A 26,493-nucleotide genomic window follows, 5' to 3' on the forward strand; every position below is an offset into this window, starting at 1 on the left:
GGGGCTTAAACTTGGAGACGCCCTCCTTTCACAGGCGCCGTTAGGGTCCAAGATAGAGTCAGCCAATCAGGAAAATTTGGCGTCTACTTCGGGAGTTATTGCTAGTCTGATGTTGGTGCAAATCCGTAATAAATGCCTCTCCTTCTCGGTCCGTCTTACAAGGTACCCACGGGAAACATGAGCGTTTTCAGGGTTCTTTTGATACGGCCAAAAAGGTGACGAAGACTTCAATTAGCAAGAAGAGTAGCAGATTCAGGTGTTTGCTAGTCAACCAAAGATTCCTTTACTCCATGTTTGCAAAACAGACTGCTCATTACATGACTCTTTTCATGACATCGCGCCTACAACGCCAAGCCCAAAGAAACCAACCGACATTTCTCTAAATGATGCAGATATGTACGTTCATGTCGTCTAAAGCTCCGTCCTCCGGCTCGACGTAGTTGTTGCAGCCGCACCATTCCTCTTTGCTTTAGTTCCCGCCAACTTGGGCATGAAATCCTGGATACCCATCCAGTCCACCACGAACGCAGTGGTGATCCTCGCCCAGTCACGCACTGTGGGAAGATCGAGGTGCTCACCATCATCTGTGATTTCGTGCCACACATCAGGGAAGGGCGATGGAATGATATGCAAGATGTCAACGCCGCGCTGCATGAAAGGTCGGTGGTCATCGTCGATATAGCTGCGAGTGAATCGATTGGCTGTTTTGTTGCCATCTGGGAGGAAAGGAAATCTGGGCTTGGTCTCGAGGACATTGAGTTGTCGCATGCGCTTCTCAAGACCTGCCATGGCTCGGTATGCCCAGTGGGTTGTAAGGAAGTAAGAGGGAATAGTAGGATCAGCAGATCCTAAAAGGTCGAGGAGGACAAACAGACTGATAGAGTCCAGAGGAGTCCTGTAAGTTGAAGTAGATCCATGGAACTGATATTCCCATTCCTCAGCAAGTGATCTTGACACCAAGTTAGTCGATCATTTGGCTCGCAGTTGATTGTATATTTAACATACCTGGCTCCATAAAGCGAGTCCTCCTCCGTCCAATGCTTGAATGCCTCTTCGCCATCTAGGAAGATAATCTGGATTCCCTGGGTCTCCTCAAGCCCATCATCCGCAGACCCGTCCTTCTGCATCTTGGCCCATTTTGCAGTGAGCGCATCCTCAATGCTCCTCGCGACATGCATCAACATGGCGCATGGCGCTGCGCTGTCGATTGCGCCAATGAATCCTTCAGGCTCATATTTACTATCGTAATGCGCGACCAGCGTAAGTCGACTAACGTCTCCGTTCTGTGCCCAAGGGGGGTCTCTTCGAAAGATGAGGTTGGAGAATGGGATCTGCTTGTTTCCGTGTACAGGTGTCTTTGAAGTCGAATTCTGCATTTCGAGTTTCCATTCGGGAAGATTATCCCCAAAGAACTCGACAAAGTGTTTCTGGGCGCGCCGTTGACCCTCGGTGCCAGGCACACGAGGAATCAGGATAGGAGCAAGAAGCTTGCCATCCTTGATATCGAAGTCGTCGCCGGGCGAAGGAATGTTCTCGAGGGTTTCATCTGAAAGTGTCATGGACTCGGCGACCGTCGATAGAAGCAGGCAGACAAAGACGAGAAGCTTTGCAAGGAATGACAATTGCGATAGCGGTCGAGGCATTGTCGAAGATTCAGCCATGGATGGGAAGACACCAATAAATACTACTCTAAACCAACAAGAAGCGGGTTTTGGTTCGGGTTATCGTGGGGCGCAAAACTAGCTCATTCCGTCTGGAGGATCAGAGTAATCGTATGATAATGCGCAAAAGTTCAGCTGTGGCAGTAAGCGTGGATGTTGCGAACAAAGACAGAGCAGAATCAAGCAAACAAATGTTTCGTGTCAGGAGTTAAACCTCTCTCGCCAGCCCGGGCATCCATGCAAGGGAGGAGGATAAGGCCAGGTACGACAAGAATGGATGGATGTGGGGAGGAAAATAGTAGGCAGGTACTTCACCCAGGCCCAGTACCACAGGCGAATCTTTGTACCTTGATAGCTTGACACATGCAACACTCCGGCCACGACCCCATATGCATGTGGCAATATGTAGAGGTCAAAGCTCACATTATCCTCCGTTGATTATTTGTTCTTTTCCTACAACAATACTAAGCCTCAAAGTCATTGTGTGCTATGTGTCCTGTGAAATGGATCTGGACTTCATGTTGGCCCTAGGTTCACCAGCTATGAACAATATTGGTCCGAAGCCCCCTGTTAGCTCTCGGCGGAAGACGCCTTTGTGATGTGCACAACAGGCGCGGGGGAGGACCCTTTAAACTAGGTATCTATGGTCGAACAGCCAGGGGTCGGGTTATTATAGTTGCAATGGTCAAACCCCATTGGTTCACGGTTATAAAGGACTCAAGGGTGCATTTGATATGGATAAATCACACTGAACGCATCGATCAAGTTGGACACGTATTGCTTTTACTGGCCTATATAGATCCAGATATACTGTGGTCGTTATCTCCATTGTCTTAATCATGCCGAGCGGCTTTATCCTGAACAGGTAATGCAAAAGATCTCGTTGATCATACCTAAGCCTGGCGTGTAAGTCAGCCGAAGTAAAGGCTGGAACACGTTCCACAGATACTAAAATTCGACACAATAGACTACCACTGATACTGAGACCTACTTGGGAAACCGCATGTAGTTGTGTTATCTGATCATTCATCTTGAGCTACTGAGCGTTTTGCTCTCCTTCAAAGAGGCACTATTGGGAGCTAGCTTGGAGACTTTCTCTCCTAAAAACTTCCCTTAACCTAATATCATAACACGAGAAACTAACGAGCTGGTAATCAAGATTTCATCGCAACTCTTTACAAAAGGTTGCTGCAGACATCCATCATCTGGAGCTAAGGCAAGCTACGTCATCCCGTCAACCCCACGTTTCTAAAATGTTGTGAAGCCCCTCATAAGCAAAAGAGATAAGACAGCAATAAAGGTATCATGAGATTAGTATGGACGGCGATGGATAATATATCTGAAATATTGATGCTTCTTATTGATTTGGCTTGCGCCTTATGCGTCAAAGCCGGGGCCTATCCAAAGGCAATTTCTAACACCATCATCTACACATACTCCTCATTTATATCTATTACAATGAATATACCCCAATGGTTTTTGACGTGATACAAGACCCCTTAGTATCCTAGCGTCATGAAGAATGCGAGAAACCCGCAAGGAAACACCAAACGCCCGCGTCATGCTTTGATTCTTCGCCCTGTATTGCGACACCAGTATTTTTTGTACCGTGATCTCTCTCTAAAATGCCGCGCCTCTCTGGGTGGATTATTATTTATGTCATTTCGATCGACCACCGCGTGACAGAACAAAACTACTCGGCTGAAACGGCTAGTTCCGGCTTAGTGTAGCTTGTTGGCAGCCTGTGCCGCCTTGTTGGCGATCTGCTTCTCCTTGGGGATGGTGAGGGCATTGATACCGAGGTAGTTGCAGATGCTGGTAACAACGAGCCAGGCCCAGCGGAAATAGACAACCATGGAAAAGAGAAGATATGCCCATAGGTAAAAAAGCTCGAATTGGGCGCTGACTTGAGGGAGTCCAAATCGAGGCATATTTCCGAGGAACGCGCCACCAACAAGAGGGTACAGCATAACGGTCCACCAGGGGAAAGGTTGGCGAGTCAAATGGGCGAGAATAATCTTAGTGGTTAAGCGGCCAAAGACGAATGACATGATGAAGCAGAAAAGCATCAGGTGGTTCTCCTTCATGATGGTACTGTAAGGGGAGAAGACCCAAGCCGCGATCGAAAAAGTATAGACGGCCATAGGGATCCACTCAAGGAAGACAGGAAGAATGGGCTCTCCTCTAGACTTGCGAGCCTTGGCAACGTTGAGCACACAGAAGGGGATCTGCGTGAAGACGAGGGAGCCGATGATGAGGCCAATCCAGATATCTCGGAAAGTGGTCTCGCCAAGGAGCTCAGCAAGACCAGGTAGAGTATCCTTGATGCCATTAGCCAAAGGAATGGTCCAGATGCCGGGTCCCCAAATGCCAGACATGATCATAATTGCACAGGCAATAAGGATGCCTTCTGTAGGACCGTTGATAACACCGAGGTAAAGAGTATGCGTATGGTATGTTTCCCAGGTCGAGAAAAACATGGGCAGGCATGGGCAAAGAGCGGTAATGATGCCAGCTGGAGAGGTACCAAGACCCATAGCGGCAGTTTCGAGCAGACTGGCGAGTGTGCAGTTCAAGGAGTCGATACCGTGATCGAAGAGTTCGCCGAGGCCGCTTGAGGTACCAGTTCGTCGAGCTTGCTTTCCGTCGAGGTTATCCATCGTTTGGTACATGAATAGGCCAAAGGCAAAGCTGAAGTAAAGCCACGAAGGAGCCTGCAGTAACACTTGCGATCAGTACGTCAGTCCAAAGACATGGAAGGTCTCCCACATACCGGTCCAACGAGATCAGGCATCCAGATTGCGCAGAAAGCGACATTTATCAGGATGAAGCAGAAACCCAAAAGGGTCACCATGTTGGGGGCAATCCATAGTGGTAGGAGGTTGACAGAGGCATTCCACTACATGACGACAAAGACGCGTTAGCTATCACGAGCTCACCGAAAAAACTTGGCAGGCGAGTGTTGTCGAGCTCCTTCAGATGGTAATTGTTGAGACAAAAAAGGCAAAACAGGGTCGAAAACGTGCGCAAAAGAGAGCTGGAGGTATAGACAATACATACGAAAGGACCAAGAACGTATTTCGAGACTGGCGACAGGTCGACGCTTGAGTACTTGTATGACTTGAAGTGCACCAGTGCGTCATCAGAGATGCACTCGGCAACATTCTTTTCTGCAGGGCCCCGACGTTAGTGGTCAATGGTCTTTTTTCACAATCCTCCACGGAACTCAAACGTTCAGGGAGCTTTCTTTTCTTCTTAGACTTACTCGTATTAGGAGCCATATTCGTACCGTCCGGGTCGGTGGCCGTTGGGTTGTAAAGCGGAAGTGTCTCGCTTGCAGTCATGGTGGAAGAGAGGGGCCGGAGGAGGAGGGGCAAAAATGGGGGACTCTTTTAAAAAAGGGAATCAAGGCCAAGGTAGAAAAAATAAAGACGTCGGTAAAAACGCCTAAACAATCGGACCTGCAGCGACGGCGCGCGTGAGTGACTTGCAGAAGGACAGGGTAAGGTAGATCCGCCAAAAGGCCTGCAAATGGATGATTGACCCTCGGCTCTCTACCAAGGCGGTATTATCCTAACAGAGACGGGCGGCGCGGCACGTGGGCGGAAAGAGAAAGATAATCCAAGGACAAGCGTGACAGGTTTTCTCTTATCGACAACGGTAGATGAATTGAATCGCAAGCCAAGGTTATATGTGGCGGACCTGATTTGCGAAGACGACCGGGAGGGCTGAGACAGAGTAAAACAGCCAAGAATAGCGGTGAAGAGTCTGATAAAAGAATTAAATATGTTGATGAACAGTTACCGCCAAAGAGTGTTTTTTTTGCAGTTGAAGGAAAGATGGGATTGAAAAGGTTTAAAGGGGCAGGTTTTGACAGCTCAAGGCTAGGACTCGAAATTGGAATTCGACCTCCAACTCGTACTGGTGTCGTCGTACGTCGAGCCCCTGGATCGTAAACCCCAAAGCCCCTGCTAACACCAGCGATCCGATCCACTAGAGGTATCCGCTTACAGGGGAAACACGCATCTAAAATTGGGTAATTAGCGGCTCGTTCATTTGAAGGCTCCAATCATCAATTTGACAGCTAACGAAACAGGTCGACTTTGATGGCCCCTTTCTTGTGAGACTCGAGAACAATAGCAGGTTCCTTGAGCATCCATACGTAGTACTCTCACTTGCACAGTGACCTCAGTAGGCTCAGCCTTGTCAAAAGGGTGCACCAGCCCTGTCTACTCACGAGGAGGAGCTCGCATAGACACCACATCATGAGATTGTTTCGACGTTATTTGATCCGTCTTAGCCGTTGGTGCCGAGGCGAGGGATGAACTAACGCTATGGATCAATGGTGCATGAATAGAATGATTTTCACATGCCCTTCTAGGCTCGTGAGCGCGTGAGCACCAACAAAAAGAATACGAGCTTCTAATTCAACTGCAATTGGCTGGAATGGTTGCGAGTTGGAGAACAAAACCTTACATCACGGCAGTTTGGTTGATCCGATAGCCCGGTACACGTCTTAAGGGTCTTCTTGGAAATGCGGAATGTGGAGTGAAGATCGACTGACGCTGACTGTGATCTCCAACTCTCGGAATTCCTCAACCGACAACGACAGGTCCCGATAGGCCACTGCTTGTTTCTTGCATCATGATATCACACTGGCTTCAAATCTGTCGTGAAAGGTTCCTGGTGGTTCGACTGCCTGATTGCAGTCAACGACATGTATTTCGTCCTGTTCTGCCACCTATTCTTATCTCTTCGTCCCATCGACATTAACGATATTAATGATGTAAGAGGGCAGCCCCTCCAGTCGAATCATAAAAAAGAATATCCCACCATAAAATACAACCAAACACCTGGACGTCCAAGGCTTCAAAGGAATGTAGGAGCAATAAACACAAGGGAACAGAAGCAATGCAGTAATCTGTTTAGCAGCAAACCTCTGAGCGTCACCAGAAACTCAGAGCATGGCAAACCCAGCGAAAATGGTGCTCAGAACGATAGTCAGGCCCCATGTACGCCCAGCCTCGATGACGGCGGCGCCGTTGGTCTTTGTTGTTGAGCTATCTGAGTCGGAGTCATCATTGTCGTCGCCTCCTGGGGTGCCAGTGTAGACAACATTGGGGTCGTCAGTAGCGCTGGCTGTCGCTTTAACGGCAGCTGTGTCGGTAGCTGTGGAAGTGGTGTTGTACTTCTTGGGGTTGCTGGCACCGCATGGGTGGTTCTGTCGACAGTCGGAAGCGCAGGAGGCACTTCCCTTGCAGTCCTCGACACACTGGTTACCCCATTCCTGGCAGACGTAGAATGGCAGGGTCAGGGAGTATTCAGACACGTTGGGCTGCTTGCCGTCGCCGCAGATGCAACCGTATGTAAGGGTTTTCTGGACGAAAGAAATTAACAGTTGTCAACGAAGCATAGATAACGAAACTTACAGGATCACATTCGTTGACCTTGGTGTCTCCCTTGCTAGTCTGCCCGCAAATCATAGGGCAGGTTTCTATTTCGTTCTGGCACCAAACACCTGGTTCTGTATTAGTCCCTGTACCCTAAAATAATCGGCGATAGATCTTTACTCACGGCGTTGAGACAGGGGTACACTCTCGGGGTCAATAACATAGTCGGCGTTGACAACGGCAACGGCTGAGGCAGCAACGGCCAAAACGGTTGTTCGGAGAGAAGGCATTATTGTGACGTATTTGTGTCTTGTATGAGATCTAGTTGTGCTGAATACGATGAAGGTATGTATGTGGTTGATGCGTATGCGAAGTCCAAAAAAAAGTTCGCAAACGGTGAAGATTGACGAAAGGTATGGATTTTCTTTGGCCGGGAATCAGCGGTTTTATTCCCTAGTATTCCATTGAAAGCTTCTCTATTTCTCATTATGAGGAGGTTGCTTGTGCTGTGCGGGAAGGAGAGGTATGGAGGATGCTATCACTAAGACAACCGGGGCAATATCCGTCGACTCGGACGATGTTTGACTTACAGATTAAGAACGAGGTATGTGAGTGACGACCAACAATTTGAGAAAAGCGAGCAAAAGGAGAAATAAAATATTAAGATGGCGAGTTAACGACTGTTGAGAATCAAGACCAGGTCTGATATAGCGAGTGTATCAAAAGCAGGTGGTGAGGGAGGACGATGAAGAAAAGGTCGAGGAGGTTCGAGACATTTCAATGACAGACGACCCCCGGTTATATGTATATGGATGCATGGATGATGGATGGATACCTCTCTACGGATACCTTAGGTCCAGATACCTACCGCCGGGCTACAGCGTCAAAAGAAATGATCCGTACCAAAAGCTGAGGCGAGACCCGAGCCTGGGCGATATCATGACCACAGACGGTGGACAAAGTAGCACCAGTAGCACCAATTTTCGCAGAGCGAACAGGGGACTTTAGGAGCAGCACAGCGGCATTGGGCTTAGCTCTAACATATCCCAGCAGCAATGAGACTTTATTTGCTCCATATCGCCCACCACTCGGCGCATTTTGTGCCCAGAAGGCCCCGGAATACTCTGGAGGCTAGGCCCGATAGACTCAACTAGTGCGGTCCGCCGCTGGCTTGGACTTTTTAGGGCGGTCTGGGGAGGGCTTTGGCTCGCTTGGTGTTGGTACACCATGACTGTAATCTCCAAGGCCCTTGGTTTTAAGAGCCGTGATTAAAAGGAGTCAATAGTATTATCGATAATGTTCTTGTTACCGCAGCCCTGTCTGTGATCTCCAGAAGATCCCAATGGAGATCTTTTCAGTTGACTCAACGCTACCGTACTCTCGCCAGATGTCGGTGATGCCCCATCCTCGCCATCGTGGGCATACATACGAGTGGAGGTCGTCCTTCGTCTGTCCCGTCTCCTCTCAACCACATGTCTACCTACCTAGAGCTTGGCTTTGTGGCGGGCGTGAACGGTTGACTACTACAGACTCCACATCTAGTAGTCATGAAGCGATATGAGACCACTACTGCACATTTGTTATTGTGGTCTTCTCATTGTGCATCACTGAGTGCATCTTGGACCACGCGAACGACGCGCTCCAGTTGGTGGTTGAAGTCGCTCACAACATGTACGAGCCCACCATGATCACGTCGGAGTATTCTTTACGGACCATTGGTCACTCGGATGCAAGCATGGTGGCCAACTGTTCCCATAAAGGGTAAATCTGTTCGGTGCTAGGCATCTGGACCAGCCAACAACCTTCGTATTTCTTGCATATGGGCGGAGCATGTCACTGCACTGAACCCTTCGATAACCCCGCGATATGCACCACGACGAGAACATGATGCTATGGATATCGCGCCAATCGTTGGTGTTGATGATATCTTGTTTGTGCCTCACTATGGAGCTGACGCGGCCAGATATCCAGGCTCTTGGAGAAGTGATCACAGTCTCGCATTTTATGAGCTATCACACAGCAAAGTCGAATAATCACCACTTCTAGTAAGCCAATATCGCAGGTGAAGAAACACTCTGCTGGCTAAGACATTTGGAAAGCGGAGTGCATTTGGAGATATGACGGACTAGCCGAAGAGATATCCGCTTGTGTCTTGTACGAGATAGCAAGGTGACTTCGTATCGTATCGAATCGTGTTCGTTCCATCCAGGCATCAATCGAGGCGAAGGCACTTACAGGGTACACAAAGACTTGGTTATGACGGTCACAGAAAGATAACCAAACCTGAAAGAGACCAGCCTCGACTTCAAAGGAATCCTCGAGTCTCGAGAGGTATTCATTTCATGTGGAGAGTAGATTCTTACCCCGCAGAGTCAGGATACTTTCTCCCGATTCAAAGTGAACCTGCAAGAACTTGACAGAAACTTTGGTCAACGTGATCTTGGTTTCTTCCTCCAACTTCGGTCACTCCTTTGATTCCAACCTCCTCTATTTCGCTCCTTGGGTACGATTAGAGTTACAGTTTGAACGGGACCATATGACAATGTCATATGATATGATGAGAGTTCTGCGGCTTGAAACAAAGTCACCAGAATCTCTGTCCTTGTATCCCTTGATAGAAAGCCACAGTCGATGAGATCTCACGCTTATCAATCCGGGTTCCGCTACATCCCGAGGATCAGACGACCGGTATCCGACCGATCTCTTCGGCCGGGCACGGAGCGGGTGTGGCTTTCGAGCTCCGTATTTCAAGATCAAGGCCGGCCGTGAATGCGGCGGTCATGGTGTACCCTTGCAGGTGTAGTATTTTGGTTGATATCCAAGTCAGTGGGCATTGAGTTTGTCTAAGAAAACCTTATCCGTACTACACACAGCAATTGGTTTACTGTAAGTGATTAGATTCAGGTAGGCATTGAACGATAAGTCGACTCTCCTCCCATGTCGTGATACCTCGCGGAGACTGTAGATATACATACTATGAATAACCAAATCCGGAGCAGATTCACACAAACAAGAAGCCAGAGGTCACAAAGTTTACCGGTGCGTTCTAGTTAGGCTGTGCCATGGACCGGGGCACCAGCCGCTCCATCAATCGGAAAAAACTGCAAGGCTCGGAACAGCGCCGTTTTGTAAGGCTTTGCTCTACGACATCACATCCAATTCATCCTTTCAATTGGGACAAGCTATCGCCACTACCCAGACACACACTACCTTATACTATGTCCCTGGTTGGATCGTGCCCTCTACTCGCGCCTTGATTTCATCATCAACCTCATCCTGACGACTTATACATAATTAACCGTTTCTCTAGCGCTCCGCAACCCAAATCCTTGCTCTTTGTCAACTAAAAAGCAGGGCTGCAATTCATGGGCTGTTATCCTAACTCGCTGATACGATTTCTACCGTTAATCAACGTCAACATTACCCAACTGGATCGATTGAATCATTGCTACAAGTCTTTGCGACACGATTTTACCGTTGAATCACATACAATTCCGTACTATTAAAGCTGTCACATCGAAAGTCTCTTCATTAACAACTTGAACGATTCAAGTCTGACATTTTGTTTCAACGCATGGTTGAATGGCGACTGCGATAGATCAAGCGCCTGGCGATGGCAATCTGGCCGCCGGCGCATCCCATCCAGGCAGTTCTGAGACACAGACCGCAGCTACCGAAGTGTTTGAGACACCACGCACATCCTTCGATCATGATCCCAACGATAGCAATCATGCGCGGCACGAAACTGCATCATCTACCGTCTCCCCGAGTTCGATAACATCGCCACCATACTGGTTGAACACCCGCGCCGGCCATCAACGAACCATATCGAATATGTCGACCGAATCCGTTCTTCCTGCCGGTGCTATAACCCTACGTGACAACGAAGCGAGCGAATTCGATGACCGCAATAGCGCCTGTTGGGCCAAGAGTGTTGAGATTGTCAGCTATACCATTGTCAACGGCAGTGCAACAAATATTGGGGCCTTTGTGGTGTGGAATATCCGTGTCGAGGCTCTCAATGTGAGTGATTGGTGGTGGTTCAGCAGTGGCGTGCTGATCTGAAGACGGCTGTTGACTGACCCAACGATAGGGGAGTTACATGAATATTCGTAAACGGTATTCGGAGTTTGACGACTTTCGATATCGGTTGGTTCAGACTTTCCCCGGATTCGAGGCAGCTGTTCCGGCACTTCCGCCCAAGAGTGTCATCTCCAAGTTTCGACCCAGATTTCTCGAGAAAAGGCGGGCAGGCCTACAATACTTTCTGAAGTGCGTATATCAAGAGTTTCAGCTCAATATTATGCTGACCCTACCAGTTGCATATTGTTAAATCCAGAATTTTCTGGGTCGCCAGTCCTCAAAGAGTTCCTCTTTGCATAGCGTTCCTATCGTCTTAGCATCTTCTCTTCTTTGGATATGTTTACCTTTTTGGGTCTCAATCATGGGAGGCCTCTTTGTACAACCGATATATATTGCTTGGCCCACTCTCACGCACATATGCAGCAGCCAACGATCCGTATTAATGATAATGAGTTGGATGATCTACCACTTGTAGCCCTACAGCTGTATTGCATGCTTGTCTGTTCTTAGCGTGTGCTTGGTTCGAGGGCCAAGATGAAACCAAGGTTCGGCATTGTCGTATGAAACAGTCAAGCATATCTCGAAAACCGTTTGCTTCGCCAAGGTAGTCGGCTCCGCCTAGCGGCATGTCATCACTGGGCGTTTAAGCTCTCGTATCCAAAGGGCTGAGTATAGGCGCCAGGGCGCAGCAGGAGAAATCTGGTCGCTAACAACAGGCGCGCGATACTAACAGTTAAGCTGTTAACTTTTGAATGAAGGTTAACATAAACCATGTGGAGTTCAGTATGGCTTAGAGGATATGCTGTTACGCATCAGCCAATGAGTGAGTTCCTTGACGGATTTACGTGCCGCTATTCTGACGATTTGCCAGCCACGAGTCTAGATCATATCAGTATGTAACGGCATTTACCAAGCATCGCGGTGTCTCAATAAAGCAATCTATTGAGATTTTACGGTGATGCCAATGGTCTTTGCAGGATTGCCAAGTGCCGTTCTTCCGTGACAAGAATGACAAGAACCTGCTGGCTTCTGGGCATCGGCCTGACTAGTAAAGCACCATGCTTATAAGAGCCACAAGATCCAGCTCCGAACTAAAGAGATTTGAAGTGTCATGAGTGCATCAATCTTCATCTTTTCTTGTTTCGCAATGTGATTAACAGCCCTTTCCAAGGATTTAATCGCCATTATCACCAAATTTGGTTCCCACCCCCACATCCTCAACCAAGTTCAACCCCACGACCATGACGCAACTCGATATTCTAGAAAACCGTTGTTTGATGTTACCGGTTTTAGTGCAGACCCCAAACGATATCAGCATGGAACTGGAGGGGACCCCGCGACAATCGCCGTTGAGCTTAACAGCACAACACCGTACCGATTCCAAATTCTCAGCCGTCAGCTCTACGTCATTCTCTGCTTCTACCACTGACGGCGACTTACACTTTACCACTAAGACAAAAGATTACATGACTTCTCTGGTGCCACCTTCACCACAGCAATTCGAACGAATTGCGATTGTTCAACAGCAACGCGAACAAGAAACAAAGCGCAGAGATCGTGAGCGAAGGCGCTGGTCGCGCGAAGCCCAGCGTCAGCGCAATAGAGCTGTCAGTATGTCGACGGTCAGTCAGGACGACCAGGCGCAGGCGCAAGCTGCGCGCACTATACAGAAAACGTTCAGAGGGTATCGCGCAAGAAGAGAGATGCAAGGGTTTGGTTTGGACGCAAGTACAAGATGGGTTACTGCAATTCGAGAAGCTCAATTTCGACATGCGACATTGCCACGACCGAAAACAGAAGCTGATAACGAAGCTTTTGATAAGTCAAAAGCGGACGGTTTTGCGAAACACAAGTCCGCCAGTGCACGAGAAAAATGGAAGAAGGCAAGCGCCATTGCTCGACGAGCAGGTCATGATGATCTTTTATCGGATTCTGAATCTTCTGAATCGTCTTCCGATGAAGATGCCTCCCCCGAAGAACGAGCTGCTGCGCGAGCGCGGCGTGAGAAAGCTACTGCTGCGCGGAAACATGAGGCGCGCATGATGGGAATTCGATACTTCCTCGAGATGGTCGATCAGAAGCACCGTTACGGAAGTAATCTTTGCCGTTACCACGAAGTTTGGAAGCGAACAGATACAGCCGAGAACTTCTTCTACTGGCTTGACTATGGCGAAGGCCGCAATGTTGAGGTTGACGGTTGTCCACGCGATCGACTTGAGCGGGAACAAGTTCGATATTTGTCTCGTGAAGAGCGCCAGTACTACCTTGTTGAAGTTGATAGTGAAGGCCGACTCTGTTGGGCAAAGAATGGCCAGCGCATTGATACCACAGAACAGTTCAAGGACAGCATACACGGTGTTGTGCCTGTGAACGATCCCACGCCAGCTTTCAACGCCGCAGCCCAGCCCGAGGATGCACGATCCCTCGAATCCGTTAGTAGTTCCAGCTCCGATTCTTCCCTCGAGTCACGACGAGAGGCAGACCGGGCTGCCAAGTATGCGACCCCTGACTTTGACAACAGTCAGGGTATGAACAAAGTGTCACAAATTTCGGCGTCCACAATCTTCAACAAGTTGATGCGCAAATCTGTCCGGAAGAATACATGGATCTTCGTTGCAGACACAAGCTTTCGCATGTATGTCGGCATCAAAGATTCAGGGGCATTTCAACACTCGTCTTTCCTCCAGGGTTCGCGTATCTCGTCGGCGGGCTTGATCAAAATAAAGAATGGTCGGTTATCATCCCTCTCACCATTGAGCGGACACTATCGCCCACCGGCTGCAAACTTCCGCGCTTTTGTTGCGAGCTTGCGGCAGTCAGAGGTTGACATGAGCCACGTCTCGATCTCGAAGTCCTATGTGGTGTTGATAGGGCTAGAAACATATATTAAGACGAAGCGTAAGGGCAAGGACTTTGCTCAGCGTGTGGGACACCGGAAAGATAAGATAATAGCCCCAGAGGAGGCGGCGCGTAGGGAAGAGGAAGCCAAGGACAAGAGTGAAAGTGCTGCGAAGGAGAGGGAAGTCTTACAACGAGAAGAGGCGGAGAAGCAAGAGGGAAGACCAGTAAAGAAGGTCTTGAAGAAGCTTGGCATTAAACCAACAAAGGAGGAGAAACAGGCGGCCAAGAGGGAGAAGAAGGAGGATGTCGAAAAGATGCGCGTATAGTAAGGCAATTGGTGTTTGGCGAGGTGTTTTGGTTTTACGATATTATACCCTTTATGTATAGAGCAATTCCCGAATTATGGTTCACGACATCAAGTACGAATACCCAATATCACGAATATTCTCTTTATATAGCGGCCAGTTCTGGCTATCAAATGATATTGCTGTAAAGCTCATCTAAGCTATGTAAAATCTTGGGCCCGCTCCATATCCTATGGCCTGAATAGAGCTTCGACACGAGCGATTAACCTACAATACCCAATAAGCAAAGGTATAAGAGTATGAAGAAGCGCAGAAACGCCGTTCATGTGTACCAGGGTGTCTATCCCGAGTAGGTAATAAGAATGATCCATAAGATAACTGATCTAAAGTATGTGCCTTGATTTTGTATGAATCCTTCATCATTAAGAATAGAGGTTCTGAATTATCTCGTTTTTTGTTACATATATTATCTTATTGTCTAGGTATACATGCAAGATGCATTCAAGCAATCTCGCTGCTGACACGAAAACATAAATTATTAATTCAGTCATAACTTAAGCGATTACTTGAAGCCCTTTAGTAGAAACACAAGTATTGCAGTTAGAGAATTTAAAGTTTATTAATTCTTTATTTTATGAAGTCAATAAACTTTTCTGCCATGATACATAAGGTAGTTGCGGCCGAGACTCACTGCTATCATTCCAAAACAAAGCTCCTCTGAACCTCGACTGGTCTGGTAGTTAATATTCCTGTCACTTTATCTGGGAAACTCTCACAGGCAACCAGTGGTATTTATCGCATTGAACAAGACACTGATGTTCGGTTGATTGGCAACCTATATATCAATGAACTCCAAACCAGAGGGATTGTTTTTTTTTTCCAGGTGCGCATGACCAACTCATTTGCCACAGGTGACTCCAGCGCGTTAACGCCTGTAGCTTTGCATTTGTCAGTGCGATATAGGGGTTACAGTGGCGCCATTGCCCTGAAGTTGCAAGAACACTGGTGCTCAAAATCTTGGCATGGTGCCCTCAGCTGCGAGACGGAGCCAAGCTTCCACTGACTGCAAACGTGCAGTATAGACCGGTCGCACCGAAGCCGCGTTCGAAAAACCCCATCCACATCGACAACGCCATCTTCAAACTGAGCTGGCGGACTGAGAGAAATACATCCTTGAAACCATGCCAGGCATTTGGTCGTCTTCCAATGGCTTCCGTCACCCGTTCCTCGCGGCGCGCTGAAGCTCCGCACCAGCATCACCCACATCACCACCTGACGCCCCCAGCAGGAGTATTCGCACATGCCCAGGGAGGAGGCGGAGGAGGAGGGCGCAACAAGAGGGCACTCGACACCAACGATCGCGATTTCGATGCGATCAAACCGAAAAGAACGCGATTAACAGTCGAGATCTTCGCAAAGGGCACTCACGGACTCCGTGATGCCGATATCGACAACAACAAAGCGGCACCACCCACGCGCAAACCTGCTGCCACGCCTACAGTGGCGACTGCGACACCAATACCCCCTCCTCCTACGAACGACAGCGCGACATCGAAGCCGAAGCAGGAGCAGACTCTGACAAAGCACCAGAGCAAAGTTATCAATGGAATCAAACATGAACTCGATCGGTTGCAGCCTCAGCCGAGCGATACTAATACCCAGGAGCAAGGCCGCAAGCTGCGCTCTCAGGAAGCTACAAGGTTCAAAAGCGAACTTTCTGCCTATTTTCCTGAATACGACGAGGTGATTGGGAATGAGCCCAAGGAGCAGCGTACGTCCAAAAAAATCCCCATCGTTTACCTGAATGTTGCGTACAAGATACATCATTTTCTGACTCTACATAGAATTATTCAATGTTGACACGCCCATCGTAATCGTTGATTCCGATCCACGACGCGCCGTTTCAGAAAATCAACGCGCGATCCCACAAACTCACCACCCCGCAATTGAATATCCTGTACGAGGGTACGGCGATGCCCTCTTCTACAATGTATTCGATTGTCAGCAAGTCGATCTAGGTTTTCTAGAATCGCAGTCGAAAAACAAGACCATTGAAGATCCTTTACCAGATAGACTATACCAGCCAATACATCGTCGCGCTGAGCGGCTGGAGAGATCAATACGTAACACCGAGAAAGGCAGAGCACAGCACGAAAGGGACCAAATTATCCGACTTCTCGAAGGACTCCAGGGCCATGACTGGTTAAGAGTCATGGGCGTCAGTGGTGTGACAGAGACGAAGAAGAAGACGTTTGAACCTGCTCGTAACCATTTCATCAAAGGATGCCAGGCTATCCTTGACAAGTTTCGAAATTGGGTGTTGGAAGAGAAGAGACGGAAGATGGAGAAAGACAAGGCCCGGGCTGAGAAGGAAGAAGAGGAAAACTCATCAAGCGTTGAAGAAGACGAAGCTGGCGATGAGAGTGAGAATGGTGATGCAAGCGACTCAGAATCAGCAGCAAAGCAACTGCAAGAGGAGGCCATGGCAAGAACCAAGAATGCCAAAGGTTCAAAGAACCGAAAATCGACTCCTCAACCAGCTGTAGCCAAAACCCCGCGTCCTGCAAAAGCACCACCGGCTCCAAGGCCGCCAGAACCACCCAAGGAGTTCAAATCGTTCTTCAGCAAGAGATATGAGCGTGACAGCGCTCTGCACCGACACAGGCGCACAGGGAGGAAGATTATGGCATGGGGTCTACCCATGCCTGAGATACCCGAGGTTGACTTTGATTTGCCGGAGGAATACCGTGGTGAAGATACCCTCAAGGCTCGCGCGAGGCAGCAGCGCCGCGAACGAAGACGCAGCAAACAGTGAGTAGTTCTTGTTTGGCTGTTTGTAATATCATTGCAGGCGAAGAGGATTGGTAGGCCGGTTGTACTAAATGGGTTGGCGTTTCGGGAGGGATCTGAGACGCCCTGGTAAGGGCGATGGTATCATAGTTGTCTGATTGGGATTGTGCGTATAACTCGAGGATCATTATGAGATGCTGTATTAGAATTGTGTCCTGTCGTTCAAATTGGGCTGCGAAGCCAATGACATGTGACACCTGTTTGTTTCTCAACAAGGTCCAACTCACCTGTTAAGGATGAGAGGTCATACACTGACGTTCGGTGATAAATACCTGATGAATGATAGAGATAGGCATACTGTATGCCAACATGCCTTTGTTTTAATGGGGAGCGCGGCGGATGAGCCTAGTCACGCTTCTCGGGTTCTCGGTAGTGGATCGCTTGATTTATCATCTTGATTCTTTTGTTTGTTCTTTGTTCCGAGCCAGAATGATACCTTAGTTGGAGATGTGAAATGCCCCAGAAAGGTACGTACCGCGCACCGAGCCTCATGAAATGGAGCGGTCCGTGCACGCCAGCTTCCTGACGCGCCGCGAGCTGTCTTCCTTCTTTTGCAAAGTTCACGACGAGAAGTTGATATACGGTCATTTTCCGAGTTTGCGCGAATTGCGCTTTTGCAGTATTTGTATTTTACAATAAGGCCGCTTCATTGTTAATTCACGGTCAAACCTTTCTAATACCCACGTTACCCCTTCCGCTCCTCACTTCACGCAGAACCAACTCCGCATACCCCATTCAAATTGCGCCAACACCTCGAAAGAAGCACAAGACTGCGCGACGAGAATAATACGAATTACATATACGCCTAGCGACCCCGAAGGCTTCTTTGCCCTGCGCATCAGGCTGGAACCTCTATCGATGCTGAGTCTGTGAACACCAGCGCGCAGGGGCCCTCAGGCCTTCGTTTCCTTTGCCCTGCCTACCACCAGTCAACATGACTACACTCGCCATGCCGCAGGAGCCTGCGCCTGTGAATCACTCTCTGCTCGACATAGACGACGAAACGGCATCTACAGAAGATGGATCAGTGCTCGAGTTCTTCGTCATTAAGCAAGAGGTCAATCTCGAGGTGAATTTTCGCGATAAGCGCATTGATGGAACGACCGACATTTTTCTTGTCGTATTCAACGATAAGCTTGAGGACATAGTGTTGGACGCTGCAGATTGCGAAATCGATACCGAGAACGTTTTCATCGCTGATGTTAAGGAGTCAAACGGTGATATCGTCGAGAGTCATAGACGGAGAACAACAGTAACCTACAATGATCCATATGCCAAGCTCACTCACCCAAAGAGTTGGAGTTTGAGAGCCGACCACCATGATATTCGCCGCAAGCGTGCACAGTCGATATTCCGCAGCCGCAAGAACGATGTCCCCGCCGAGAATAGAGAGTTCGAGGGGTGCACACCGGTTTATCGATCGCTGAAGGTGAACCTGCGAGGTAAGGCCGAGCCGGATCGCCCGAGGCTCATCATCAGGAAGTCTATGATAGGTCTTGATGCGAACGAGCGATCCAACAAGCAGTACAGAATCACCATCCCATTTTCCCATACGAACCCCCGAGATGGGATACAGTTTGTCGGCGTCGATCCCCTGGACAACCGGTTTACACACATGTACACACGAAGCTCGATACATCCTGGGACTGCTTCGTGCATTTTCCCTTGTATTGATGACCACGGATCACGTTGCGATTGGAGGATATCAATCAAGTACCCCCGTACCTTGGGTGATGCTCTGCAACAAGCGCTTGCTACACAACAGAACGGTAGTAACTCCGACAAGATGCAGATTGATGGCCAGGAGCGAATTCATAACCTTGCCGAGGAAGACAAACTTCGTGAAATGTCGGTTGTCTGCTCAGGTTTCCTTATGGAAGAGACCGTAGATCCAGACGATGATCACAAAAAGATAATGACCTTCGAGCCTGAGAAGAAGGTGTCCGTACAGAAGCTTGGTTTTGCAGTGGGCCCGTTTGAGCATATTGATCTTTCATCCGAGTTCAGAACGGAAGAGGACGAGGTCAAACTGGGTATGAATGCGCTCAAGGTTCACGCATACTGCCTACCACACCGTGCCGACTGGGTGCGGAATACAGCAGCAGCGATCACTATGGCAGCTGATTTCTTTACATTCACGTTTGCTCGGTATCCGTTCGGCAATTTCAAGCTCTGCTTCCTTGATGATATGATTCAGGACACTGTGGCCCTCTACTCCATGGCTTTCGTCAGCAATCGATTACTTTTCCCAGATGACATAATTGATACCGAGATCGATGTCACAAGAAAGATGGTTCAAACATTGGCGTACCAGTGGATAGGCATCAACATGATACCGAACACAAGAAATGACCTTTGGCTTATCGTCGGCATCGCACATTTCATGACAGATCTCTTCATGAAGAAAATTTGCGGAAACAATGAGTACAGATTTCGGATGAAGACACTCTCCGACAAGCTTGTTCAGATGGACGTCGAACGGCCTTCTCTTTACGATCTCGGCCCTTACCTGCATTTGGGAGAGTTCGAGATGGACTTCATGACTCTGAAAGCTCCCGTGGTTTTCTTCATCCTGGATAAGCGACTCATTAAGGCTTCAGGAGGACACGGATTGACACGTATTCTCTCTAAACTGTTAACCAAGGTTCAGATTGAATCTTCTGACAGGGCTACTATCCTTGAAACAGAGAAATTCCGAACAACTTGTGAGAAGGGGGCAAAGTATCGGCTTGAGAGTTTCTGGAGCCAGTGGGTCTACGGTTCAGGATGCCCGCGATTTGATGTCAAGGCGAAATTCAACAAGAAGAGGCTCTGTGTTGAGCTCACGCTAAACCAGATTCAATTCCGGACAGCCAAGAAGCCACCGCTAGACAAGAATGATTTCCTACGTGTTGTCAAGGAGCGCCGCTCTGGTGTTAAGCCAGGCGAAGTACAGCCTCTGTTCACTGGACCGATGACGGTACGAATCCATGAAGCTGATGGAACACCTTACGAGCATATTCTGGAAATCCGCGAAGATGCCACAAGGTCTACCAAATTCGAGATTCCATACAATACCAAGTATAAGCGGCTCAAGCGCACGCGCCGCATGAAGGAAAAGCAAAACGTTGGTGCCAGTATGGATGCGGAAAATATGGATGATGCGCTCCTCTACTGCTTAGGCGACGTTCTGCAGACGCCAGACGAGCAGGCGCAATGGGAGTTGATCGATTGGGATCCTGAAACTGAACGAAAGATGGACCAGGAGTCCTACGAATGGATACGTGTCGATGCCGACTTCGAGTGGTCTTGCGATATGAAGCGGACTCTTGAGCCGTATATGTACGTGTCACAACTGCAGCAAGATAGAGATGTCGTTGCTCAGCAGGATGCTATGCTTTACCTGACCCATGGCCCTTTGCACCCCATCGCGTCAGGGTTTCTTACCAGAACGCTTGTGGACCGCCGCTACTTTCATGGTATTCGAACTATGGCTGCTGAAGCTCTGCCACGGCAGGCCAACATCAAGGATCTATCAATGCTTGGCCTTCGACAACTCATGAAGGCTTTCAGAGAGATGTTTTGCCACAAAGGTACGAACCAACCAAAGCCGAATGACTTTTCCGACAAGAAGCAATACAATGTTCAGTGTGCTATTATCAAAGCCATCGCTCAAGTGAGAGATGCTCACACTTACAAATGCCCTCTTGAAGCTCGCCAGTTCATTTTGGACCAACTTCTCTTCAATAACAATGAGGACAACCCGTATTCTGACCACTTCTACATCGCTACTCTCGTGGAGGCTCTTGCTACGTCTCTCATCCCTTCCAAGCAAGATGAATGGTTTGCGATGCAGAACAAAAATCCCAATGAGGATGAGAAGCAGTTCCTCGAAAGGGCCATAGAGCAAATCGAGAGAGTTTTGCGGCGAGATGAGTGGACCCATTCATACCAGAACGTTTGGACCATTGCTGGTCTTAGTGCCAAACAACGATTGATGAAGGCGGAAGTAATCCCGAAGAGGTACATTGATTTCGGGCAGTATCTGTTGGACGGAACGAGAGATCTAATTCGAATCAAGGCCTTCGAGGCTCTGATTGACCTGGGGGCTATGTTGGATCCGACAGTGTTCTCATTATTGACATATTCACTCATCACCGACCGGTCACCGTACGTGCGGAACAAACTCATCGAGGCGTCTGCCTCTGGGCTCGCAGCCATTGCTTTCGGAGAGCATGCTAAGGTTGCTAAGAATGACCCTCGGCCGGAAGATGAAGGAGACCTTTTACTTGTGCAAGATAGTGCCCAGGAGATTGAGGCGAGAAAAGAAATGTTTGCCAGAAAAGAGAATCTGGATGCAGCACTCAAGGCTTTACGAAGAGAAATGGATGAAACCTACGGAGGCGACGAACGACACTACAGCATTGCGATGCGTAAGGCGCTGGATCATCCGAGTCTCGGTCGTGGTGAGATGGAAAGCATGCTAGATTTGGCGGCGATGATGTTTGAGGAGGCTGGCGATTGGGTCATTACGCTCCCCTTACCAAAGGCTTGGAAGGTTGAGAGGCCTGTGCAGCAGCTCTCTAATCGAGTAAGTGCTATATTATTTACGAGCAAGTCTTTGCTGGTGCTAACTTGGACAGTTGATCGTGAAATTCAAAGCTCATTACAGGACGACACCCCGGGAGCCAATCGTACAAGCACCACCGCCTTCGCCTCCTGCTCCGCCTGCCCCCATCATTGAGCAGAAGCGACCTGCACCTTTGCAGAAGACATCTTCTATCAAGATCAATACCCACAAGACGGCTTCTGCCCAACGCCCGAGTGTCCCTCAACCTCAACGACCCAGCGCCAGTGCCTCTCCCGTTGTTCAAAGCCCGAAGCCCACTCTACCAAAGCAAGAAAGAGACACCATTGTTGCATCACCAGGTCTGTCTCGGCAAGCAAGTGCTACCTCTTCATCAGGATCCAAACCATCCTGGCCCCCTGAGCCCTCATCTGCTTCCAGTAGCAAGCGCCCTCGACCTGAGAAGGATGAACAGCCTACTCCGGCACCCAAACGCGCAAAGGTTGATAAGCCATTCGATTCGGGTATCCCTAAGAAGAAGAAGAGCAAGATCATCACCTTAAGGGTTGCTCCAAACCGCCTCGCTCCTTTACTGAGAAAAGAAAAGAAGCCAAATGGGAATGGCCGGGTATCTCTCCCTTCAGGGGCGCCAAGAGATGGCCCTGCCCCTTCTTTGAACTCAAGATCAGATTCCATCACGGCCAAGCCCGCCAGAAAGCCCCTCCCTGGAGACGCGGCGCGAAGGCCTTTGCCTGGTGGCCCGGCATCATCGCCGCATCCTGCACCAGAGAGAAAGGTCTCGCTAAATACCCATTCGAGCTCTACACCGAAGCCCAAGTCTGCGAGTCCTGCTACGAGCACACCCCCTCCTTCAGCAGCGCCTACTCAGCGGCCCAAAATCAAGATTATTCGAAAGCCACCACCACCACCAGCCCCTTAAGAGCCGAAGCCGAAGGACACATCATCTTGCTGGCTGATCCTAAAGCAGCCCGCCGATTGCAACAAGTCTGGACCATTTTGCAGCCCGCCTACTGGCAAATAATATGCTGCCACCAAACTTGCTATCATTTTGGCCTCCTACTCGTCCTTTTGGGGGCCTGGCAAGGAAGTATGGCTAGTGAAGAGGAACCATTGAAACCTCAATGTAAATAGGAGCATATGAATGCGATGTGAATTGAGCGCAAGATGTGACACGCTGGGAACGAGGAAAATAATTTTTGTCATTACGTTCGAACGAGAAGTCGTAGGATTTTACGGAAGCTGTTTGCGGTGTTTCACGCATTTGGTACAGGGGCAAGGTCACTGAAAAACTGCATTTTCTGGCGTTGGGAGCGCAACATAGTATGCGAAAGCCCTGATGAGTGAGAGGGATGCAATGAGACGTAATGAGTGTATAGGCAGTTTTGCGGACATTTCATCAAGATATCCACCCAATGCTAGTCATCCCCGTGATGTTATGGCCACTTCATGCATGTCGAACATCACCTAAGGTATTGGTGAATAGAACTTAGTGGTGCTATCTTGGTTTCAGATTCAAATTGGGTATTAAGTGATGCGGAATGTCATTTCGTCCTAACCAAGAGGTACGCCGCGCCCCTCCCACTATGAGCAAACACCTGCCAACTCTCGACTTATTTAACCATATCAAGGGCGTCAAACCACTGGAAGATATTCTATCCTTCAAGCTGGCTGCCACCTTCTTTTGCTTGGGCCTCGAGAAAAGCCTTTCTTATGTTAAACCTCTCATAGCCATGCTTATTAACAAGCCGGTTGTGAGCTTCCTGAGCGCGCTGCTGTTGACGGTCTTCGCTGTCGTCAGCGGGAGGACGGCTGAAGTCTACGCTCGAAGCAAACTCCAAGTCCGCATCGTCACGGTCTGTCCAGATACCCTCATAGCGAGAAGGCACATCGCGTCCTTCACTGAGATGCTTCATGACTAGAAGGGCCAATTTTCCAGGTGTAAGGGTGGTACGTTTGAGGGCTTCCACGACAAATTGGCGGGGGTAGCCCATTGCTTCATAGCGATTTATCCAGTTCTGGATTTCTCGAGAATTAGACTTCTCTGAACTCTGAGGCTGGCTTGTATCGGGAATAGGTCGGGGAGAGTTGAAAGAGGCCGGAAGAGACCGTCGAGCTGTTCGGCTGCTTGGTTGTGGGTTCGGTTTCGGTTTCACAGAGGAAACAGCTCGCCTGGGAGCGATTTGGTCTGTAAAGCTGCTGTCATGACGTCGCTTCATGGGCTGGGCGTGTGATTCTCGCTGTCTCTCACGAGAGGATTTTTGCTGGCGATGTTTATTCAGACGCAACGGTATTGGTGTAGTATCCAAAGCTGTATCGTTTGGCAGTGAAACATCCACAGATTGGTGACGGGTATCCTGCCTGAATGCCGGCCGCGTTCCGAGGTCTTGTGACTCATCTTGCATCGGGGGAAGCGGTGGAAGGTGTTGCGAAGCTTCGCTTTCACCAATATAACCTAGCCACTGAGAGGTTCTTAGTGCACCAGGAGATGTTTCTTGGGCACGCTGTAGCTTGGGGGCTTCTTCGGCGTCCGGTGTAGATGGTATCTCTATGTCCTTACTGTAGCGTCTTTTCTTAAAGCGCTCCAGTGAGGCGAAGGGAGGCTCACCAGCGGTTCGTTTCAAACCTGGCGCGGTGACTGGGGGTGAGGAGGGTACTTGGCTTTGCAGTAAACCGCGCTGTTGACCGTCTTCGAAGTTGATGTCCTGAGCAGGGTCTATGTCAGGAGCTTGATCCTGTGACTCGGGGCTCTGTTCCTCGCTGTTGACTTCGAAGCTCTCCATTGTGTCGAGGAAGTCCACGAGGTTCTCTTCATAGCAGAGATGCAACTCATTGACAGTGTGCTGATCTGGTTCAACGAAGCCAAGGTTCTCTGCGACTCTGTACCAGTCGGTTACTTGGCTGTCCTGTGATACTGGCGCATCTCGGGTAGCTAGCAGAAGATCAAACAACTCGATCTTCTTTCCATTGATGTTGAGACTTCTCTTGATGTCTTTCTCGGTAACTTTAATATACTCATCAAGATCTTGGTACCAGTTGTCCCTCAAAAGAGCGAGAGCTTCTTCTTCTTCTTCCTCTTCTTGTTCTTGTTCTTGTTCTTGTTCTTGTTCTTGACAGTCTACTATTGATTCCCGAGGTTTGTTGGCTTCTCTCGGGCCTTGCGATGGCGCTGTCGGAGGTTGAGGTTGTGGTGCTCTGCGAATGGGGCCGGCGTTTACTTGGCTGTTCATGCGTTGTTCAGGGGCCCTTTGAACAGCAGCCTTCTGTGGGATTCTGACAGTCGTATTGCGGTCTGCCGTAGTCTTTTCTGGGGTGCTCGCAATAGGACCGGCTTCTGGAGGCGCAGAGGCTGCCATACTCTCCAACTTTTTCCTATCCAGGGGCTGCAGCTTTTTGATCCAGTGATCGCGCCAAGATTGCGCAGTGTGTCGAGGATTCTACACATGTGAGCTTAATTTGCATGGCCTGGTTTGTGAAAACTTACAATTTTTTCGTATTCGTACCATATCTGATTTCCTTTGTGTTGGGTCGGATGGTTTAGTGCCCACCTAGTAAGTTTCGCGTCGTCCTCAGCAGTGAACGGTGTCCTTGTTGACTTTTTGGCTTGATTGCTGCCCACCGGCCTTGGTTCGTCTGGATGGCGTCCTATCAAGTATTTATCCTTGATTTGTATATACCCGTTTTCCACCGAGTCCTTAATAAACTTCCATGAATAGGAGCCAGGAGGGGCATCTCTTTTTATGAGATGGTCCGCGATAAGCATATCAGCATGTTTTTCTAGGATGACGACCTTGCCGCCATTTTGCTATTTTAGAATCAGCGACAGCGCATGAATGAGTTTGCAGGATCAACATACCGTGATAAGCTCTGTCCAATATTTTCTGCTCGGTACTCGACGTGAGAGCCAAAACTTGAGGTCCTTGAAGATGGTACCGCCCTCGGCACTTTCGACTCCATCGTATGTGATTGCCGGTGGCATTGTGATGAGTAGGCTTTCTCTGGGTTATGAAAGGGATAAGGCGCTGTTCGCTGAAGCTTGAGTGAGAGGGCTGGGCTACAAGTGCGCCAACGCCTCTGCAGATATCAATTTTGGCAGCGTGAATCAGCTTAAACGCTTTGAAAATTTGATAAACTCATCGCATAGTGAGACGCGCCCTCAGTTCGGCCAAATTTTGGTTACCGCCTGCGGTCTTGATATTCTCTGGATGCAAGTCGCCCTGATGAAAGCCACGCGTTGAAACGCATCGCGCGCTCACGTGCCAGTAAATGTATTCAATTAAGCGCGTTTAAGCTTTGCCTTAAGTGCATAATATTGAAGCCACAGCAATATGGTTAGATTTAGTTATTGAACTATGTAGAGTTGCTAAACTTACAATACAGCCACTGCATTATGATCACTTTATCTTGCATATGGTTAATTAACCGATCTGATCTATTCTTGGCTGTTTTGTTCGACAGACTTCTATCGATGGACTACGTGCCTAGACCAGAAACAGAACGACGTCACCTCTTATCGATAAGAGCTCCCCGGCTATCCCCGGTTATCGGTAGCTTTGACCTTGGTTGCCATGGTAGCAACGATGGAGTGTTTACTTCCAATCAGAACCGAGGCCGTGGGACGAGTGGCCGGGATTATTTGGGTCTAAGCTACAAGTTGCACGAACAACGCAAAATAGATCCATTCACTTAGCTACTTCAAGCTGGACCTTGCTTTCTTCCTTTTTCCTCCTCTTCCTCTCTCTCCTCTCCCATCCATCTCTTAAAACATCAAGCTTACTACTACTAACCAAAGCAGGTTG

The 26,493-nt window shown here is 48.9% G+C and overlaps 8 protein-coding genes across 8 annotated transcripts; 4 read left to right on the forward strand and 4 right to left on the reverse strand.

The window, feature by feature from the left end:
• Positions 1-411: 411 nt before the first annotated feature.
• Positions 412-1,643, reverse strand: FTJAE_6637 (glutaminyl-peptide cyclotransferase; the record flags this gene model as incomplete). Its single annotated transcript, XM_037353269.1, has 2 exons — positions 412-949; positions 1,006-1,643. The coding sequence occupies 2 exons, from the start codon at positions 1,641-1,643 to the stop codon at positions 412-414; spliced, it is 1,176 nt and encodes a 391-aa protein (XP_037206310.1).
• A 1,739-nt stretch (positions 1,644-3,382) lies between these two features.
• FTJAE_6638 (ethanolaminephosphotransferase (aminoalcoholphosphotransferase)) lies at positions 3,383-5,005 on the reverse strand (the record flags this gene model as incomplete). Its single annotated transcript, XM_037353270.1, has 4 exons — positions 3,383-4,375; positions 4,435-4,560; positions 4,722-4,831; positions 4,927-5,005. The coding sequence occupies 4 exons, from the start codon at positions 5,003-5,005 to the stop codon at positions 3,383-3,385; spliced, it is 1,308 nt and encodes a 435-aa protein (XP_037206311.1).
• A 1,613-nt stretch (positions 5,006-6,618) lies between these two features.
• On the reverse strand, positions 6,619-7,341 carry FTJAE_6639 (cdp-alcohol phosphatidyltransferase; the record flags this gene model as incomplete). The annotated part of the gene is made up of 3 exons (XM_037353271.1): positions 6,619-7,038; positions 7,091-7,179; positions 7,236-7,341. The coding sequence occupies 3 exons, from the start codon at positions 7,339-7,341 to the stop codon at positions 6,619-6,621; spliced, it is 615 nt and encodes a 204-aa protein (XP_037206312.1).
• Positions 7,342-10,885: 3,544 nt separating this feature from the next.
• FTJAE_6640 (PX domain protein) lies at positions 10,886-11,434 on the forward strand (the record flags this gene model as incomplete). Its single annotated transcript, XM_037353273.1, has 3 exons — positions 10,886-11,074; positions 11,145-11,323; positions 11,371-11,434. The coding sequence occupies 3 exons, from the start codon at positions 10,886-10,888 to the stop codon at positions 11,432-11,434; spliced, it is 432 nt and encodes a 143-aa protein (XP_037206313.1).
• Positions 11,435-12,375: 941 nt separating this feature from the next.
• FTJAE_6641 (uncharacterized protein) lies at positions 12,376-14,301 on the forward strand (the record flags this gene model as incomplete). The annotated part of the gene is made up of 1 exon (XM_037353274.1): positions 12,376-14,301. One exon carries the CDS (start codon positions 12,376-12,378, stop codon positions 14,299-14,301), a length of 1,926 nt encoding a protein of 641 aa, XP_037206314.1.
• A 1,185-nt stretch (positions 14,302-15,486) lies between these two features.
• Positions 15,487-17,095, forward strand: FTJAE_6642 (uncharacterized protein; the record flags this gene model as incomplete). The annotated part of the gene is made up of 2 exons (XM_037353275.1): positions 15,487-16,051; positions 16,125-17,095. The coding sequence occupies 2 exons, from the start codon at positions 15,487-15,489 to the stop codon at positions 17,093-17,095; spliced, it is 1,536 nt and encodes a 511-aa protein (XP_037206315.1).
• A 969-nt stretch (positions 17,096-18,064) lies between these two features.
• Positions 18,065-22,616, forward strand: FTJAE_6643 (transcription initiation factor TFIID subunit 2; the record flags this gene model as incomplete). Its single annotated transcript, XM_037353276.1, has 2 exons — positions 18,065-21,700; positions 21,753-22,616. The coding sequence occupies 2 exons, from the start codon at positions 18,065-18,067 to the stop codon at positions 22,614-22,616; spliced, it is 4,500 nt and encodes a 1,499-aa protein (XP_037206316.1).
• A 733-nt stretch (positions 22,617-23,349) lies between these two features.
• On the reverse strand, positions 23,350-25,673 carry FTJAE_6644 (uncharacterized protein; the record flags this gene model as incomplete). Its single annotated transcript, XM_037353277.1, has 3 exons — positions 23,350-25,131; positions 25,179-25,499; positions 25,551-25,673. The coding sequence occupies 3 exons, from the start codon at positions 25,671-25,673 to the stop codon at positions 23,350-23,352; spliced, it is 2,226 nt and encodes a 741-aa protein (XP_037206317.1).
• Positions 25,674-26,493: the final 820 nt, after the last annotated feature.

This window comes from Fusarium tjaetaba (assembly GCF_013396195.1).
Source record: "Fusarium tjaetaba strain NRRL 66243 chromosome Unknown NRRL66243_c0000129, whole genome shotgun sequence".
In the NCBI taxonomy this organism is placed as follows: Eukaryota; Fungi; Ascomycota; class Sordariomycetes; order Hypocreales; family Nectriaceae; genus Fusarium; species Fusarium tjaetaba.